Raw genomic sequence first — 20987 nt, 5'->3', positions numbered from 1 at the left:
CCGGAAAGTGTGACTCCCTCAGCAGCACACCTCCAGCTCACGCCGTGTCACAAAGGGATCACCGCAGCTCTATGTGAGACTACTCTCTCAGAGCAGATACTACCATCCATCCTTTGCGCTCCTCACCAGTCATTCTCCTCAATGACTAAAATGTAAAATGCAAGAGCTCAGTGTTCACCTCATCACTGTCAGTGTGAACCCTGATTGGCTCTTTAACCTCAAGTAACCCTTGACCTCTCACACTGGACACCTGGCCTGAAGGCTAGTGTGTCGGCGCTGTGCTAGTCCTCTGATGTGTTCCCATTTCACTCACACAGGAAGGCAGAAACACAAACACACACATTTCAGGATCTGTATTCATTTAATGTTTCCTAGTAAACACAAGCGAGTGACAGTTGCTTTCATGCGCACAGCTATCTAGAGCAGAGCCCTCGACACAGGAAGCAGACCAGAGCTCGTTGCTGCGGTCCCCTAATAATTAAAACACTTCTAATTTCCCAATTTTCCCCACGTTTATGTTTTGAAAATTGAATGCCAGTCTTCAGGGTCTGTCTAATGAAATTCAAGAGGGGGAGTGAGAGCAAAAATTAATTCAAGCCACTTCACCAAAGTGAAACTGCTAGAGCTGCTTTAGCAAGAACACTCTTCAGATATGCTGTAACGGAGGCTGGTGCACTGAGGTCTCCCTGGAGCTTCACACAGGCTGGTCCCAGCGCTCGCTCGCTCGCTCTCTCTCCTCACCAGGCCAGGCCAGGCTAGTCTAAACCAGTCTGAACCAGACCAGACTCTTCCAAACCAATCTGAACCTGATATGACCAAAACAGGCTGGTCCATACTTGTCTGAACCAGACCAGACAAGACCAGTCACACAAGTCTCTACTTGTTCCTGCCGAGAGTCCTCTGTTTCTCTCCGTGCTCCACGATCTTCTCCTCCACGTACAGCCCCTTGCGCCTGCGGACAGCGTTCATGTACTTCAGAGCTTGATTGGCGGAATCGGCCTTCTCTCCAAAGTGGAGGTACTCTTCTTCTGTGGTAGGAACCCAGAACGGGTCACTGGAGATCACCTGGAGAGGGGAGGGGAGGCGTCATTAGATCATGAAAGAAATGACTCCCTCCAAGCCACAGCTGTGCTACTGTGTTCCAGGTTGTGTGTGTGTGTGTGCCCTACAGACTTGTTAAGTGATGACGTTATGCCTACTGCTGCTGCACCTAGACAAAACCTCGATGCCACAACCCTCCACACACACACACACACACGCACGCACACATTACAGAGGCAGTAATAATTACTGTCCCTGTATGAGGGGCCTGCACCTGGCCCTGGGGGGCACCTGGCCCTGGGGGGGGGGGCCTCCAGACTCCAGCTCTCCTGGACAGATGGCAGACAGGGAGCTACTACAACAGACAGATTACAGTGAGCTCTCTTGACACACGCGAGCAGCATGTGCCTAGGGACAATAGATTCAGAGGGGAAGGGGCACTGTGCTCTCAGTGTAATGGGGTGAATGTACACGCTTTCAGCAGGGGCCCCCACTCACAAGAGGACACTGGTACGCTCGAGCACACACACACAAACACACACACACACACACACCCGCAAGATAACACACACGCTTCAGATTCAATCTCTTCTCTGTGTGAGCACTGTTGTGTGCATGGCTTGGGTTACTCTGCTCTTCAGAGTCTTTTGTCTCTTGGCTGTGCTCTCTCACTTTGGGTGTGTGTGTGTGTGTGTGTGTGTGTGTGTGTGTGTGCGCGCGCGCGCCTTTGTCTCCCTGTTGCTCTCTATGAAGCATGTTAGTGGACCTAACTACTGAACTAAAGGAACAGTGATCTCATGACATGTATGAACGAACGCACACACGCGCGCACGCACAAGAACGCACACACACACACACACACCCTGTGTCTCCTTATAATGGCAGATGCTGTTCCCTGATGTCAAGAACAATACAAGACTCTTTCTCACTTCAAAGTTCCATCTACGCCACAAACAGCCCATTCTAATGTAAAATCCATAACCTGCTCCCTCAAGTACATAACAATGCATCATTCAGAGCCCAGCTTCCCTTCTGGCACAGCTCACATTCATATGGTAATATCATAAGGAGGCCATATCAATCTATGATTGAATATGAGTACAGGAGAGGAGTGAGGGAAGAGAGTTTGTGAGCTGTGTGCGTGCGTTCATTTTCAACGGTTGGTGCTCTCGGTCATTTTGCCAATTATTAGCAGCCTGGAACACTTGATCCCTGGACACAGAAACAAACAAACGCAAAGACACACACACACACACGCACACACACACACGCGCACACACACACACACACACACACACACACACACACACACACACACACACACACACACACACAGAGCAGAAAGAAGAGGAGTTTTGGAAGACCCAGTGTGTCCCGAGTTCATCTCCGGGCTCTGTGTGTCTCAGACAGGACACCATACGAGCAGCCGTCCTCCAGCCCCCCGCCGCTCGAGCACACTGCAGGACATCCTGGCAGAGGTGCAGAGAAGGCCTGGCCTGGTACGTGACATGCTCTCTGCCTTCTCCCTGCCTGAGCCCAGGAGTCTGCCTCACACCAGGATCTCCACCCAGAACCCAGCCTGCCTCAGGTCTGACCCTGGATGCACACCCAGGAACCCAGCCTGCCTCAGGTCTGACCCTGGCTGCACACCCAGGAACCCAGCCTGGCCAGCGCTGGACAGCGTTGTGCATGTGTGTGGTGTGTGTGACTGTGAGAGTGCGCTGTGTGGTATGTATGTCAGGTGGCTGAGCGGTTAGGGAATCGGGCTAGTAATCCGAAGGTTGCCAGTTCGATTCCCAGTCATGCAAACTGACGTTGTGTCCTTGGGCAAGGCACTTCACCCTACTTGCCTCGGGGGAATGTCCCTGTACTTACTGTAAGTCGCTCTGGATAAGAGCGTCTGCTAAATGACTAAATGTAAATGTATGTATGTGTGTGTGTGTGTGTGTGTGTGTGTGTGTGTGTGTGTGTGTGTGTGAGAGAGTTTTCTGACCTCCCAGTGACTGAAGACCAGTTGAGGACTGGCCAGCCCGCTGGTCCTCTTGCGTATCTCATCAGCGAATCCGAAGCTCTCGGCCACAGGAAGCACAGCTTTGATGATGAACATGTCTGTTCCCTCCTTCATCTCCTCGTGAAGAACACGGCCTTCCCTCTTCCCCAGGACACCGTACACACGACCTACTCACACACACAATTTGCAGGAGTGATGACAGCAGAAAAAATGGCCTTTGTTGATCACACAATTTAATAATGAAACAGATGATACAATCTATTAAAACAGATGATCTAATATAGATATTGATCATCTTCATACCCTTAGTGTACCTATTGATTCTGTTACCGTATGATCATGCTGTGAGGCCTGGCCAGTTTGCGTGACCCATTACACCTACAAATGCTCTAAACAGCCTGCAGAGAGCCTGAATAATGAACCATTACAACAGCTGATAAGATCGCTGAAGGGAGGAAAGGGAAAAAAAGTTTAATAATTTGGGAAATTGGCGGGTAATAACATTTAATCTCTGGAACAATTATGCTGACTCGGTCTTCTGAGGGGCTCAGTGGACGAGTTTCCCTGACAACAAGCCAGAAGCCTGTTTAAACGACAGTTTCAACGGTCGTCTCCAACTTTCCAACAACGACAATTTGGGGACTAGGGGAGAAGGATTGGTAACGCATTAAACTGTCGGTGGGGGGTGGAGAGTCGTTTGCATGATGACAGAACGTGTTGGTTGCGTTCCCCGAGCTGGGAGAGGCTACACCTCAGGAACAAAGGCTACTTATTCAGCCTCACAGACAGTCAATAACTGTCTGAAGCTACTTCACCACAGTTGTATCCTAAAGGGAATGTCTGTGTGTGGCAGTCTGAGGCTGTGCTAGGTAGCTACATCACCATTGTTGCGTCCTAAATGGGCTGTGTGTGTGCTGTGCTAGGTACATTACATTTACATGTAGTCATTTAGCAGACGCTCTTATCCAGAGCGACTTACAGTAAGTACAGGGACATACCCCCCGAGGCAAGTTGGGTGAAGTGCCTTGCCCAAGGACACAACGTAATTTTTCCAAGCGGGGAATCGAACCGGCAACCTTCTGATTACTAGCCCGATTCCCTAACCGCTCAGCCTCCACCTTGACTCTTACCCAGGACCTCTGCCATGGCCATGATCTCGCAGGTGTACATGGCAGCCATCAGCCTCTGGGGCCGGGCCTGGAAGGCGTGTCGACACGCCTCCTTCATGGTGGCGATCAGCTGGCCAGAGGACGGCCCGTAGCAGTCCGTCAACGCCCCTGGCTCCGCCCGCCGCCGGCCTTGTCCAGGCGCCGCCTCCGCCGCCAACGAGGCATCTTGGGAGTTGGAGTCCTCCACCACTGAGTCCTGGTGCGTAGGCTGGGGGGTGGACTTCATATCCCACGTCTCCAGGGAGAAGCAGACTCCCATGAGCGGCTCCTCACACAGAGGCCCGGCCAGGGTGGCCAGCTGGAAGCCGCTGACGATGCTGTTGTCGTAGTCCCTGACGGTCTGCTCCCCCGCCTCCGCCCGGCCCCCCCTCTCCAGGCACTGCCACACGGACGACCTGTGGTAGCCCTCCACGCTGTTCAGCAGGATGTTGGGTCCGTACCTGGAACATGACAGCAGCATTAGCATCGTTCCCCAGACAGACAGACAGACAGGCAGGTGGAACACACGGGGAGCCAATCAGAGGTGGTCAGTTTAATTGAGGGGGAGCATGGTTTCAGTTTAATTAGAGCTGGCAGCATGGTTTTGGGGAGCCAATCAGTGCTGTTGGCATGGTTTTGGGGAGCCAATCCGAGCTGTTGGCATGGCCAAGCCGACCTACCTCCGCGGTCCGAAGGCCCAGATATGCTCCACCGCGTTCTTCCACTTCCGTCCTGGCAGGAGTCTCTCCAGGCTGGCCTTCAGCCCCACGATAGCCTCCAGGGTCCTGGGGCTCACGTCCATGAGTCTCCCCTCTCTCACAGACAGGTTCACCTGCTCCAGAGTCCGGATCAGCTCAGCGCTGCTCTCCAGCAGGCGGGTCACCTCTGACAACACAACAACGACAGAACGCCTCAAGGTCAAACGCATCTCCCCTGTGACCCGGACGGCGTGTGTGCCAGACAATGGCGTCGTCGAGGCAACCGAGCATGAATATTAATCCCGAGGACCCAGATAGTTCCCAATCGCGGTGTATTGATTAAAGCCTCTCCGAGCCATCTGTGTGGGACTGACCTTCAGGGAGGGGGGTGGCGCAGACCCCTAGGGTGGCTTGTCGGTTGGGGGTCGTCAGGGTGACCAGGCCGCTGGGGTCCAGATGGAGGGTGTCTGAGTAGCGGCCATGCGACGCCTCCTCTTTCACCTGGGGCAACACACACACACACACACACACACACACAAAAGCGGAAAGAAAATGAGCCTACACTTGAAATAAACACGGGAATTAAAAATGTAAATCTATTTGATATGCTTGTACAGCTCTCCTCCCTCCCTCGGTCCTACCTGGTGTATGACAGCCACCTTGTGTTGTCTCCCCAGGTCCTCGTTGACCATGTCCACCTTGGGAGGCCGGACTAGCGTCTCTCTAAAGGGGATGATGGGCTTGGAGGCACTGATCTCTATCTTAGCAAACCTGCACAGACACAACCACGGTTTCACACAGATGACATGGATCCTCAGACAGACAGGACTGGTCAGGTAGACACACAGCTGCAGAGATGGTAATGAAGCATCATGAATCTGGGTTTTTAATAATGAAACTGTTGGATGATATTGTTAGTACTGAGAACAGAAGGTGACAGGGCAAAGCTAATTTAACCTCCTTTCTGCTGTGGTTCCTGACAATGTGTGGTCTGCAAAGGAGCTTGTTATACAGTCATTATGAAATTGGTTCTCTTCCAGTTTGTGCCAACGTACAGCTTGCTAGCAGTCAGTTCTCATTTGAGCTAGCTAGCAGTCATTACTAATGTAGCTCCTTATCATTTTGAATCTGAATGAGCTTTATTTGCCAAGTGAGTTTACACAAACAAGGAATTCATTGTGGCAGGAAGGTGCATACGATAAACATTTAAAAAGTAGAAAATGTACGATGTCTAAACAATTCTAAACAAGTGCTAATGAATAGCTAGCAAGCAGCCAGTAATAATGTGTAGCTATCTAGCAAGAAGCCAGTAATAATGTACAGCTAGTTAGCTAGTTAGCTGTTGGTCTTAATTAGTCATAATATTGACAACCAGAGGGCTGGAGAGGCAAAGGCATGTTTCACAGAAAGGGTCAGCTTAGGATAGGAGAACACATGTTCAAACCCAATGTTCCAGGTCATGTGACACTGCCCTGCCAGTGACACTGCAACCAAACATGCTGCTCTGTGCACTGCAGGAAGACGTGGGCCGACTCACCTCCACCTCAACAAACCCCTACAAGGAAAGCCCATATCAACAGTAACCTGTCGGATGGCCTGTCTGGTCTGTTGACAAACAAGGACAAACTAGCTGAGCTGAAGGTCACTGGGTCAAATCATGAAGGGACTGTGTGTTAAAGTGGAGCAGACGGCAGTCTGAGACTGTGCTGTCCTCCTCTCAGACACGCCAGAACAGGCACATGTAATCCTGTTACGAGTCAAACCGTAGGAGGACAGATTTCTCTCTCTCTCTCTGTGTCTCTCTCTCTCTGTGTCTCTCTCTCTCTGTGTCTCTCTCTCTCTGTGTCTCTCTCTCTCTCTGTGTCTCTCTCTCTCTCTCTCTCTCTGTGTCTCTCTCTCTCTCTCTCTCTCTCTCTCTCTCTCTCTCTGTCTCTCTCTCTCTCTGTCTCTCTCTCTCTGTCTCTCTCTCTCTCTGTCTCTCTCTCTGTCTCTCTCTCTGTCTCTCTCTGTCTCTCTCTCTCTCTGTCTCTCTCTCTCTCTCTCTGTCTCTCTCTCCTCACACACTGCAAGGTATTTTTAAGGGCTTGTTACTGAAAGTGATTTGATCAGATAAAGGAGTGGAGAAGAGTAGAGCAGAGGAGAATAGAGGACAGAAGGGCAGAGCAGAGTAGATCAGAACAAGTCAAATCCCCCATTAACATCATTACACACCATTCCTCAGCATGTCTAGGATCGAATGACTTGGCAGTTGACCCATTTACCAGGACAAAGAGCACGCCCAGGCAAGGTGGGGGTGGGGCACGAGAGAGCCACCGGTGATGTCACAACTCTCGTGCCTTGTAAGTGGCTGACCTTCTCAGCAAGGCGAGCAGGGACTTAGGGTCAGTAGAGAGTCAGGGGCATCTGGGATTTCCTGGTTCTGACGCTCTGCCAACCTGCCCCCACCGCCCGCGCCTTCCCATCACTACTCTGCCCTTACGAGGCAAGTAGGGTGAAGTGCCTTGCCCAAGGACACGTCATTTTGCATGGCCGGGAATCGAACTGGCAACATTCAGATTACTAGCCCGATTCCCTAACCGCTCAGCCACCAGACTCTCTTCCCCGTCTCTGTGCTATCGTGTGGCTTAACTCAAAACTGACTCCAGTCCGGAACTGAATCCATAGCTGCTAAAAGCGCCCGCTGTCCACATGTGGTGGCCGAACTCAGCCTTGGAATTAAAGGGGGGAATGTCCCGGTATTTACTGTATGTCGCTCTGGATAAGAGCGTCTGCTAAATGACTAAATGTAAATGTAAATGTAAAGGAAATAGAAATAGTTCTCCTGTTAAGTTCCACCTGAGCAGTATTGAGTTCCAGAAACGCAATAAGCCCCCTGCCTGTCCTGTGTCATTCTGTTAGACTCTGGGAACGAGAGATGATGAAACTGACACAGACGCTCGGCTCTTGACTGGAAAGAGAAAGGAGGAAGAATTTGTTAGGAGAGAAACCGGTGTGTGTGTGTGTATGAGACAGAGAGAGTAAAAGCTGGCCTTGGAGACGACTGGTGCAATCACAGGATATGTCTTGACAAGAATAGCCAATTTCCAGCAACAACAGACATCTAACCTCGTCTCATCTCACATTTTCAGCTAGTGACGGGATGAAAAGCCAGAGTCAAACTCACTCCCAGGAACACTATGGGCTCCAATATGAGGATTTCCCTTAATGCACTGTGTTCAATGATTCATTAGCAGGGACGACAGCATCAATGCGCACGCGCACACACACACACACGTTGGTGTTAACACTTTAGTCAAGCTCAGAGGGAATCTAGTCAAGCCAAGTGGAATCTATTCAGAGTATTGATTGGTTTCCTGGCAGAACCAGCCTGATTGTTGCCACAGTGTCTGTTCCCAAGGTGGAGCCGGGCAAGGCCAAAGCTGTCTCCGTACAGGGCCTTCATTATGGAAGAACCGTAGCCGTAAAATAAGACATGTAACTACCATACTCCCATCCTCTCACGGGGTCCGAACCTCGAACAGGTCAAGCTAATAAGTAATAAATCAAACGGCTGATTGGAAGGTGAACAGGGGCATGGACGGCGTGATTGATTAGATGAAAAGACAAACACATGGAGCTTTCAAGAATAATATTCTCCGAGGCTAAACGCATGCGGAGGGAACCAGAAGGTCGGGCTGAAGGCCAGGGGACGCCGGGGGGGACGTGGACGGATGATGTCACTTCCTGCCGCCACTGCTCTGCTAGAACCTGTTCAAGTCGTGTGGGGGTTGGTTGATGGGAAATCATTTGGAATTGGTGAGATGTGAGAGAGTCTCCCCTCCCTGACTCTAAACCCAGACGCCGCTCTCCTCCATATCCTGTCTGCCTGGGTGATAGTCTGGCCGTGTCCTTAACTGGCCCTGGAGGACCAGAGGAGGCATGAGAGAAGGAGCGAGAGAGGCAGAGAGAGAGGCAAAGAGAGAGAGAGGCAGAGAGAGAGGAAGAGGAGAAAGAAAAGCAGGGAGTTGGAGAAAGAGGTATACAGAAATGGAGAGAGAGAGTGAGATTGATAGAGAGAGGGATAAAGGAGAGAGAGAGGACGATGAAGAGAGAGGTGTAGAGAGAGGTACAGAATGAGGAGGAGAGAGAATGTGGTGGGAGAGCTAGAGAGAGAGAAGTTGATATGTAATCTCACACAGAAGATGCATCTGATATTGGAATGAGCAGGAAGGAGGTTGGGCACCACTTCACTGACATCACCCCTGCAGTAACAACGATCAGTCTCAATCAGCCGGCTAAAGCCAGCGTCACCAAATGGACTGCATTTATATAGCGCGTTTTCTACCTGAGTGGCACTCAAAGCGCTTCACAATGTTTGCCTCTCATTCAACCATTCATACTCACACTCACACAGACCGACGGAGGCGGAGCTGCCATGCAAGGCGCTGGCCTGCCCATCGGGAGCAACTTGGGGTTCAGAGTCTTGCTCAAGGATACTTCGGCACATACATTTACATTTAGTCATTTAGCAGACGCTCTTATCCAGAGCGACTTACAGTAAGTACAGGGACATTCCCCCAAGGCAAGTAGGGTGAAGTGCCTTGCCCAAGGACACAACATCAGTAGGCATGACCGGGAATCGAACTGGCAACCTTCGGATTACTAGCCCGATGCTCTAACCACTCAGCCACCTGACTCCCCTACATCCCCACATGGCCTCGGAGGAGTCGGGGATCGAACCGCCAACCTTGCGATTAACAGACGACCCTCTCTACCCCCTGAGCCAAAGCCAGCCCCTGCCCTGCCCCGCAGGGCGGACTAACACACCTGGTCCTGAGGTCGTCCAGGCAGCGCTGCAGGTGGACCTCGCCTGCCGTCACCAGCACGTGTTCTCCCGTCTCCTGGATGAGGACCTCGGCACACGGGTCAGCCTGGTTCAGCAGCCGCATCCCCCGCACCAGCTTAGGCATCTCACCTGCACACACACACACACACACACACACACAGTGTAAACACACACACACAGGTACACGCACACAGTGGTACACACACAGAGACACACACAAATATATAAAGAGGATAAAAAAACAGGGAGAAAGAAACAGAGAGAAAGAGTGAGAACATGAAAAGATATATAACGTGTAATTATGTTAAAAAGGGACACTTTCCACCAGATTGCTTGTGGGTTTGAAGTAAATCCCTAAGCAGTACCAAGCACAATGTTCCTCTACTGAGAGGTATTCTAGAGACTTCTCTCCATGCCAACAACCTACCATACGGCATTAGCATCATTAGCATGTCTCCTCGGGTGACCCAGGGAGATGGTGCAGAGGAGAGCATGTGTGGATGTGTCTGCTGTGTGTGGTAACGTGCGTGTGCGTGTGTGACTGGTACTTACTGGGGTGCTTGGGCTCGATGGCCACACGTACGATGGGTGTGGCCTCGAAGTTGAGTGGCGTGAAGGGGGGGCAGGCGGGGGAGGTGGAGAGGGTCGCGGACTTCAACACGCTCTCTTCCAAACCTCCGATACCTGTGTGTGAGGGAGGCAGGGGTGAAGACGGGAACATGTAGAGGAGAACAGGAGAGGGTCTTTGTTCCAGACGGACACTCTCTACTCCTCCCAGCTACAGCACGCGCTGCCTCACAGAGGCAGACAAAGGAGGAAGCACACACAATCTCCCTCCCCCCATCCCCCCCTCTCTCTATTCCCTTTTCTTCTCATGTTCGGTGCAGGTTGAGGACTGAGAGTAAATATGGTTTTGGCTTTAACCCCTAACTATAAGCCTAGCATTTAACTTACAACCAGCCAAACCAAACCAACCAGCAGAAGCAGCAGGTTTCAAACATTGGGATACAGTATACACACATACATAAACACATAAATATGCGATGACTCGTCATCATTGGGTCACATGACTTGGGTCACATGATCAGTCCGTAATGCCACCCTAGAACACTGTCCTCTTTGTGTCTCCTCAAAGGGGCTCAAACACACACACGCGCGCGCACACACACACACAAACACACACTAATTCAACTCTTGATACACACGGCTCCCTCAACACACCACTGTGTTTATCCTAGAGCTGATGACTTCCTGTGTTCACACACACACACACACACACACACGCCCCTGTAGGGGCACAGTGGGGGTAGGCTGGGCTCTTGCAAATAAAAGTGCTCTTTAAAAAACAAACCAAGGCATCAACTTCAGATGGTGTTTTAATGATTCATACATAAATCCTGCCGCTTTTAAACTTTTCACCTCACACATGCCTCTTATGCCTCCACCACCACCGTCTCCTCTCTCTCTCTCCCCCTCCCCCTCTCTCTCTCTCCACTCTCTCACTCCATCATTCCCCCTGCACTTCTAGCCTTTCTCGAGCCAAAAACAAGTTTGTGAGTTGATCAGGGAGAGATCCAGATCTGATGTTCCACCCAGACCCATCAGCACCAGGTGGAGGCAAACAGAGCCTGCTGGGACCAGGCTGTTTGTGAATGAGCCCAGATCCTCTCAGAACAGCATCTGGCTGTTTTCACCCACTGCCCTTTCCAAACCCCCAAACACACAACTGCTACAAGAAGTGGATATCTCTCGATCTCTCTCACACACACACACACACACACACACGCTTTGCCAGGGCAGATGGAGTACATAATGCTGGTGTGTGTAACCTGATGCTGTAATTACTGAAGTGAGCTTCCCTTGCCAGAGAAGCAACCTCTCCAACATCGAACAATCTAACAGAAAAGAACCCTGGAGAACCGAGGGAGTTGGAGAACATTGCGCTGCCGTCCCACATCCAACTAGCTTTCAGCCTCTATCTGCATTCACCTGGAGGACATACAGAGCTTCCACCGATATATTGGTTTTCAGATATAACTGGACTAAACTGGCACTCAACAGATGTCTGTGTCCACAGATGGATATATTAATAAATAAATAAAAATTGAAGTTGTAGCTCATTGCCACTAAATAATGAATCAATTGACAAGCTCCATTTCAATCTTGTTTACTGTTTAGCTAAGTGGGGCAGGCGTAGGGTCTAGGGGTGGGAATCTTTTGGTAGCTCACGATTCGATTCAAATCGATTCTTGGGGTCAAGTTTCGATAAAAAAATTGATTCACTACGATTTAAAAAAAACAAAATCAAAAACATCATTTTTTTAAAATATCATTAAAACAAATCGATTCACTCATTTTGTAATCTATCTGAATTGCTAGCAGACTGAATCGCAATTCAAATGTGAATCGATTTTTTCTCCCACCCCAAGCAGGGCAGCCCCAAGCAGGGAATCCCCAAGCAGGGCATCCCCAAGCAGGGCAGCCCCAAGCAGGGCATCCCCAAGCAGGGCAGCCCCAAGCAGGGCATCCCCAAGCAGGGCATCCCCAGCAGGGAATCCCCAGCAGGGAATCCCCAGCAGGGCATCCCCAAGCAGGGCATCCCCAAGCAGGGCAGCCCCAGCAGGGCAGCCCCAAGCAGGGCATCCCCAAGCAGGGCATCCCTAAGCAGGGCATCCCCAGCAGGGCATCCCCAGCAGGGCAGCCCCAAGCAGGGCATCCCCAAGCAGGGCAGCCCCAAGCAGGGCAGCCCCAAGCAGGGCATGCCCAGCAGGGCAGCCCCAAGCAGGGCATCCCCAAGCAGGGCAGCCCCAAGCAGGGCATCCCCAAGCAGGGCAGCCCCAGCAGGGCAGCCCCCAGCAGGGCATCCCCAAGCAGGGCATCCCCAAGCAGGGCATCCCCAAGCAGGGCATCCCCAAGCAGGGCAGCCCCAAGCAGGGCAGCCCCAGCAGGGCATCCCCAGCAGGGCAGCCCCAGCAGGGCATCCCCAGCAGGGCAGCCCCAGCAGGGCAGCCCCAGCAGGGCAGCCCCAAGCAGGGAATCCCCAGCAGGGCATCCCCAAGCAGGGCATCCCCAAGCAGGGAATCCCCAAGCAGGGCATCCCCAAGCAGGGCATCCCCAGCAGGGCAGCCCCAAGCAGGGCATCCCCAAGCAGGGCATCCCCAGCAGCCCTGCTTGAAGAGGAGCAGGCTGATCAGTCCCCCCTGAGTTCTGGGATCCAGGAGTTCCAGAACCAGGTTCTCACAAGAAACTGACACCAGCAGATCATCTTATCTCTTCAGTCAAATCAAATGTACTTGTATCTGCAGCCCTCTTGACAAGCGATGTCCCAGAGGGCTTCACATACGCCCACAGTCCTGCACCCAAACCAATCTAAACCCTCAAGGAAGCTTTCCTGAACCTAGTGAGGAGGTGGAAACTTGATCGTTTGGTGTTACACGTCTTGTGGACCCGGCCCAGTCCAGTCCTAGAGCAGAGTTACAGTGACTCAAGCCCAGAGACATTTCCTCCAACCACAGCAAAGTTAGCCGCTACACTGCTTATATAAAGACCTTTCTTTGCTTTGTGTGTGTGCTTGGCAGCCACTCCCACTTCTCAGCCTCTGTGTGTCGTCTTCACGCGCACGCACACACACACACACACACACACACGCACACACGCACACACACACACACGCACACACACACTAAAGAGGCTCCAGGGCTTTTAACTGCATCTGTTTTATTTTATACAGTACAGTAGATTTGCTGTCTCTCACTAGTGTCCACACACACACACACACACTCTATATGATCACACTAATGGACTGAGATGTAAACGAGGTAAGACTGTTTACTCATCCGTGTGGATGAGGTGTGTATCAGGGGCTACAATCGAAAACCTTGTGTTTATATTGAACGTTACTCCAGTCTGTGATAGTACAGTTTATACAGATTAGTTACAGTGAGGGTTCTGAGGTAGTGTGTGTGTGTGTGTGTGAGGGAGAGAAGGTGTCAGAGCTGATGACTGATAAAAGGCCTGTCAGATGATAAGAGAGCTTCCAGCAGACAGTGAGGAGACACAACACTGAGCTGACTGAGGACATGCAGGGTGTCAACAACACCAGAGGGACTGAGTGTGTGTGTTTCTGTGAGTGTGTGTGTTTCTGTGATTGTGTGTGTTTCTGTGATTGTGTGTGTTTCTGCGAGTGTGTGTTTCTTTGTGTAAATCCATTACGGTTATTTATCATGTTCCACGTTCAATAAAAATCTAATAAAACAATTACAACACTTAAGGCTACTCAACATTTCCAGGGAGTGAAAGATGGCTACATGACTCTCTCCCCTCTCGACCCCCCCCCCCCCCCACACACACACACACACAGTTTTTTAACAGATGCGTTACACAACTCCGCAGGGGAGGTAGCAGCCTGAAGGAGCTGGCAGTCAGACAGAGAAGGTGAATCTCAGTTGAAACAACAGAGACAACACACAACACAAGAGCATCATTAGCCACATGTTTATGCTACTGCATTTAACCCCGGGCTGAAAACACACAGCTCATCTCGGGCATGAGCTACACCCAGACAAAGGAGATGTGGGAGGAGAGGAGAGAGGGGGAAGGGAGAGCAGTAGGGAAAGGGTGGAGAGAGGGAAGAGGAGAGGGGGAGGAGAGATGGAGGGATGGGTGTAAGGTAGAAATGGAAGGGAGAGGCCTGAGTTGTGGGGCCAGCTGCTATCCCAGAGCTATAGGGCACTAAACAGGCTAGCTAGCTAAAGACTGTAATATACAGACTAGCCAGCTACAGAAACAGCTGTACTATACAGGCTAGCCAGCTACAGACACATACAGCGATGAGTCTGACAGATATCTCAGCTGTATGCAGGACAAAGTCTGGAGCGGCTGGATAATGAAATACACAGCAGGGTAGGGTCTAGGGATTGCGGATTAGGGATTATTCATTTGTAAATGGGCAGCGCATAATCATTAATACGGCAAAATGACTCGTGCCACATTACAACAACAACAGCAACACCACTGTAATAGTCTGGCATGAGAAGGGGAAAGGAGACATGTTGAAAAGCAATGAGTTTTTTGTGAGACTGGAAATTGTTAAATGGCCTGTGAAGATTGTGTTTTATTAAGTACAAGGCCAGAGCCTAGGAAATCTGGTCCTTTTTACATCCTATGGAATTTCCCTCTCCTGGAAAGTCCCAGTCTGTGCCTGGAGAAAGTGTGTGTGTGTGTGTGTGTGTGTTCATGCAGATGTAGCCTGTTGGCAGGAAGAGAAGAGCACCATCTCTGGCCAAGCAACACACTGATTATTATATTTCACTTTCTCCCCTCTGGCTAGCCTGTCACAGACCTGAAGCCTTCAACAATGTCTACACTTCACTGAACACAGACAGCTTTTTGAACAAGTGGACGACAACAGATTCTGTGCAGTACAGGAGGTGATGTTGGGACTAGGAGCAGAGCAGGTGATGTTGGGACTAGGATCAGAGCAGAGGAGGTAATGTTGGGACTAGGATCAGAGCAGAGGAGGTGATGTTGGGACTAGGATCAGAGCAGAGGAGGTGATGTTGGGACTAGGATCAGAGCAGAGGAGGTGATGTTGGGACTAGGATCAGAGCAGAGCAGGTGATGTTGGGACTAGGATCAGAGCAGAGCAGGTGATGTTGGGACTAGGATCAGAGCAGAGCAGGTGATGTTGGGACTAGGATCAGAGCAGAGGAGGTGATGTTGGGACTAGGAGCAGAGCAGGTGATGTTGGGACTAGGAGCAGAGCAGGTGATGTTGGGACTAGGAGCAGAGCAGGTGATGTTGGGACTAGGATCAGAGCAGAGGAGGTAATGTTGGGACTAGGATCAGAGCAGAAGAGGTGATGTTGGGACTAGGAGCAGAGCAGGTGATGTTGGGACTAGGAGCAGAGCAGAGCAGGTGATGTTGGGACTAGGAGCAGAGCAGAGGAGGTGATGTTGGGACTAGGAGCAGAGCAGAGCAGGTGATGTTGGGACTAGGAGCAGAGCAGGTGATGTTGGGACTAGGAGCAGAGCAGAGCAGGTGATGTTGGGGTTAAACGTGCTGTTAGACTCTGTGTGAGTCATGGCCTCTGTCCCAGCTCGCTCTAACAGGCCTCTCCAGCACTGTCCGGACACCTCTCTGTGAAGTTACATACCTCCACTCCCTGTGTGTGCGTGTGCGTGTGCGTGTGCGTGTGTGTGAGTGTGTGTGCTCTGCTAACTTGCGAGGGCAGATATGGTCTCTTCCATTAGCGAGAACAAAGAATAAACCCACCACACACATTCATCACGTCTTCTCTGTCTTTAACTTGGTGGTGATCTGACACACAAGAACACACACCCAGAGAACACACACCCAGAGAACACACACACAGAGTTTGTGAATCTCCAGGTGTTGGCTCTAGCTAATAACTGGGCCACAGGCCACGTTAGCTCTCTGTGATTCATGCCTGATGAACTTTAGAAAGCAGCTTCTACTGCAGTGAAGCTGCAGTCTTCTCTGGCAGGCAGGCAGGCCTCAGTGAGCTAGTGTACACAAACACAAGCTAGTAGAATAACAACAAACACAAGCTAACCAGCCTAACAAGCTAGCCAGGCAAACTAGCTTAACAGTAGGGGTGGGAATCTTTTGGTACCTCACGATTTGAATTGATTCTTGGGGTCAGGAATCGATTAAAAATCGATCCCCATATTTTTAATCCCAATTATTATTATTTTTTAATAAAAAATTAATATTACAAAAAATACAAAGATTTTTTACATTTGGGAATCGCTAGATGACTGAATTGCAATTCAAATGTGAATCGATCCCCCCCCCCCCCCCCACTAACCAGCCTAACAAGCTAGCCAGGCAAACTAACTAGCCAGCCTAACTAGCTATCCAGCCTTACTAACTATACAGCCTTACTAGTTATCCAGCCTAACTAGCTATACAGCCTTACTATCCTAATAGGCTAACCAGTCTAACTAGCCTGAGATAAACATAAGTCCACACTGCATCAGGAGAGAGGGGCGTAATGAAGGGTGTGGGTGCTGGAGTTTGTAAATGTGCATGTGTGTCACGGTGGGAGGATTAACTGGGTTATATGTGTGTGTGTGTGTTTGAGCATGCGTACGTGTGTGTATGTGTACGAGTACTGGAGTGTGCGAGAGGTACTGGAGAGAGAGTGTCTGTCTGTGTGTGTGTGTGTGTGTGTGTGTGTGTCATGTTGGGAGGATTAACTGGGCTAATTCTGAGGGAGAGAGCCTGGTCTTTGTTTGTCCAGGGGAGGGGAGCAGGCAGCCGGCTGGGGCTCTATTGAGCGAGTCTGTTCAGGGTCTGGGTCTCCCTGGCATACGGAGGGCATGCTGGGGGCTGGAGGAGGGCCGGCCGGGAGAGGGGCAGCGGGTGGCTGGTCATGCCAGGCAGCGAGGAGGGCACTCATTAGCCAAACCAAACAAAGACCAGTCACGCAGCGTGTGAGCGCGCACACACGCGTGTGTGTGTGTTCTGCATTCATGACCAAGAAGCAGGCTGGATTAGTGTTATAAGAGGAGTACCATACTAGCATATGCCCATCTATTGTTGAGACCTGTATTGTTTTCATCGAGTCTATCCAGTGTAATGTACACAGCCTGGCTATCTGGTAACACTGGTTCCAGAACAGGGGTTATCTGCTGGAATGGCTCTCCATCAGCCTGGCTACTGCACCATGCACACTCATACCCAAGTCTGCAGGCGCTATCAGATCTCTGGCTCTGTTTTAACAGCCAGGGTTTAAACTGGTAAACCTAACACCCACCATAACATCAGATTTGATACCTTAATCCCGCGCTGGATCTTTTTACATGTGGCTCTGGGAGTGGGCAAGACATCTGAGCTGGTTTAGGGCTGATGCTGGGACTGCCCGTCTGTCTCCCAGTCTGCCTGTCGACCCGCCTGCCTGTCTGTGTCGACCTGCCTGTCTAGCTGCCTCTCTTTCTGCCTGTCTGCCTGCCTCTCTGCCTGCCTGTCTGCCTGCCTCTGTCTGCCTGTCTGCCTGCCTCTCTGTCTGCCTGCCTCTCTGCCTGCCTATCTGCCTGCCTGTCTGCCTGCCTGTCTGCCTGCCTCTGTCTGCCTGTCTGTCTGCCTGCCTCTCTTTCTGCCTGTCTGCCTGCCTCTCTGTCTGCCTGTCTGCCTGCCTCTCTGCCTGCCTGTCTTCTCTGTAGGGTGACGGAGACTGGAGAACACAAGGCTGTGAGGGAGGTCTGAGTCATGAGACCGTCAAGACAACACGCCAAAGTATCTCTGGAACACAGAGACAGGAGACACAAACACTCGCACTGAAACAACATGCCTTCAGGATTGACTGGGCGATGAATTAGCAACTTATAAATGGGCCAATTATTGAGTGCCTATTATTAGCATGCAACACATACACCCGTGCACACACACAGTTGACAGCAATCAGGAGACTAGCAATTAGCAACATGAACTGCTGATGCCTGGACTGTTAGAAGATGCACAGGCCCAGTGTGATGATGGGGTGAGTTTCAGTAGTGTGTGAATGTGTGTGTGAGTGGATGAGATACTTCAGATGCCTCAGTAGAGATTTGAACCAACACGCTACCGTCCTGGGTGAAGGTTAGAATCGACACACAGCTGGAACGTGTTACACTAGAACCATAACTCTACTGCTGATCAACCTGGTCAAGTTTTTGCATTCGCCACCTTTTTGTATTCGCCTATTCAAACCCTATTAAACATGTGCTGGTCTGTGCTGAGAGACGACATCAGTCTAGGGGAAGACCATGTGCGCAGAATTCAAACCATCAACAGCGATGCAACCTAACTGACCAGGCCTGGTGTTTTCAATTACAGCCATTTGTGGAAGGCAACAACAGCTAAGAATGGTCTTTCAGAGCATGAGAGACACTTCCTTGTTCCAGATTTCAGCTCAGCCAAGCGATGGATGGCGAGGCGTCTGCCAGTGGCCCCATCTCAGCCAGACCAACCTGCCTGCTCACAAACATGCCAGGCAGACACCCAGGCATAGAGACACCCAGATTAGCCAGATTCTCTAGCAAGCCCCCCTGGCCCCTAGCCCCCCTCTGTCCCTTAACCCCCCTGGACCTTAGCCCCCCTCTGTCCCTTAACCCCCCTGGACCTTAGCCCCCCTCTGTCCCTTAACCCCCCTGGACCTTAGCCCCCCTCTGTCCCTTAACCCCCCTGGACCTTAGCCCCCCTCTGTCCCTTAACCCCCCTGGACCTTAGCCCCCCTCTGTCCCTTAACCCCCCTGGACCTTAGCCCCCCTCTGTCCCTTAACCCCCCTGGACCTTAGCCCCCCTCTGTCCCTTAACCCCCCTGGACCTTAGCCCCCCTCTGTCCCTTAACCCCCCTGGACCTTAGCCCCCCTCTGTCCCTTAACCCCCCTGGACCTTAGCCCCCCTCTGTCCCTTAACCCCCCTGGACCCTAGCCCCCCTCTGTCCCTTAACCCCCCTGGCCCCCCTCTGTCCCTTAGCCCTCCAGACCCCCTGTGCCCTACCTTCCCATAGCCCCCCGTCCCCCTATCTCACAGCCTCCCCCCAAACCCAGGTCTGTGTGAACTAATAGGACATGTTTGTTCTCTAATAGCAGGGGCCTAAAATAGCTACAGTGGGATGATCCAAGAAGTCAGAAATGACTAAAAACAACTTTCCTTCCTTCCCTCTCTCTCTCTCTCTCTCTCTCCCCCTTTCTCTCTCTCTCTCTTCCCCCCCCCCCCCCCCCTCTCTTTTTTCAATAAATAAATTCTCGACCCCCTGAAACATCTGTGAGTCGGAGCGAGCGAGCAAGCTGCCTGTCGGGGACGTTTCCTGTTTTTGTGAGGGAGCGATCCATCCACCCCGGTCACCAGGCCATGAAGGGCCTGGATTTTCCACTCCAGCAGAAATATCAGACCCTCGTTGATTTCCTCCACCTAGGGAATAGTGGTCCAGGTTATTTTAAGACTTTTAAACAGAAAACCCATCACACAGACCTTATATAAGTTAGGCAGCTGGGGCCTGTGCATCTGCACCCACCCCCCCCAACCCTTTTCAGTCTTTAATAGAGCTGGAATATATTTCTTTTGAGTCCTGGTGAGTGTGGGCCTTTGCGTGTGTGTGTTGAGTGTGTGTTGAGTGTGTGTTGAGTGTGTGTGCGCGTGTGTGTCTAAGGGGAGGGAGCCGGGACAACCAGGTTTGTTTTGAGTTAAGAACGAGTGTTGTCGGACATGTGGAGAATCGGAGATAGGAATCGCTGCACTCAGCAATCCGTTCTGGCTAATGGCATTTGCATCTGTACAGCATGCGCTCCGCGCCACACTGTCCTCACACTGGGCCCGCATCGTCATAAAAACCACCCCCGGCCCTCCTCCCCCCACCCCCGGCCCTGCTCCCCCCCACCCCTCCTCCCCCCACCCCGGCCCTCCTCCCCCCACCCCCGGCCCTGCTCCCCCCACCCCGGCCCTGCTCCCCCCACCCCGGCCCTGCTCCCCCCACCCCTCCTCCCCCCACCCCGGCCCTCCTCCCCCCACCCCCGGCCCTGCTCCCCCCACCCCTCCTCCCCCCACCCCGGCCCTCCTCCCCCCACTCCCGGCCCTGCTCCCCCCACCCCGGCCCTGCTCCCCCCACCCCTGCTCCCCCCACCCCGGCCCTGCTCCCCCCACCCCGGCCCTGCTCCCCCCACCCCTCCTCCCCCCACCCCGGCCCTCCTCCCCCCACCCCTCCTCCCCCCACCCCGGCCCTGCTCCCCCCACCCCGGCCCTCCTCCCCCCACCCCCGTCCAAGGCTGGGATCCCCCTAAAAGGCTCAGCTCCACCGGACAGACAGACACAGACAGACCCGTACACACCTCACACTGGGCTTCCTCTGCACACCGGACCTCTGGCACACAAAACACCTCCGACAGCCTATTATACATGACCTTTTACTGCAGGTACCGTGTTCATCACGTGTCCTATAGATTAAACAATAATATGAGTCACGGGCGTCTTGTGTAAATGTCAAAGAGACGTTCTCGGAGAACTCTGGTTGCTTCTGGAACATTCTGGAAGCCTGAGGTAGCCCATGTGTGCGTCTCTACATTAGCGAATGTATGTCTGTGGCCACAGTCTCTTTGTTCTCTGTGTGTCTTTGTCTGCTGGGCCATGTGGAGACCCAGGGCTGGGCCAGCCATCCTCCGCTCTCTAGCACCATCTATTGGACGTCTAGCATGGCCAAGCACACGCCGAGCACATGGCGGTGTGAGACAAAGAAACCGACTGCAGATGGAACAGAGGTCCTC

At 52.0% G+C, this 20987-nt stretch overlaps 1 protein-coding gene across 1 annotated transcript in view; it reads right to left on the bottom strand.

Annotated features, from left to right (window-relative positions):
* Window positions 1–342: 342 nt before the first annotated feature.
* efl1 (elongation factor like GTPase 1) overlaps window positions 343–20987 on the bottom strand; it is a 38561-nt gene continuing 17916 nt past the window's right edge. The window contains exons 16-23 of the mRNA XM_067249475.1: window positions 10276–10407; window positions 9705–9852; window positions 5540–5669; window positions 5273–5399; window positions 4881–5085; window positions 4183–4661; window positions 3035–3219; window positions 343–1065 (exon numbers count right to left, since the gene is read on the bottom strand). Coding sequence (XP_067105576.1) covers window positions 877–1065; window positions 3035–3219; window positions 4183–4661; window positions 4881–5085; window positions 5273–5399; window positions 5540–5669; window positions 9705–9852; window positions 10276–10407 — 1595 coding nt within the window. The 3' untranslated portion in view covers window positions 343–876. The remainder of the gene's footprint in view (window positions 1066–3034; window positions 3220–4182; window positions 4662–4880; window positions 5086–5272; window positions 5400–5539; window positions 5670–9704; window positions 9853–10275; window positions 10408–20987) is intronic.

This window comes from Osmerus mordax, chromosome 13 (genome assembly GCF_038355195.1).
Source record: "Osmerus mordax isolate fOsmMor3 chromosome 13, fOsmMor3.pri, whole genome shotgun sequence".
Lineage (NCBI taxonomy): Eukaryota > Metazoa > Chordata > Actinopteri > Osmeriformes > Osmeridae > Osmerus > Osmerus mordax.
This window is presented reverse-complemented; position numbering and strand designations above follow the sequence as displayed.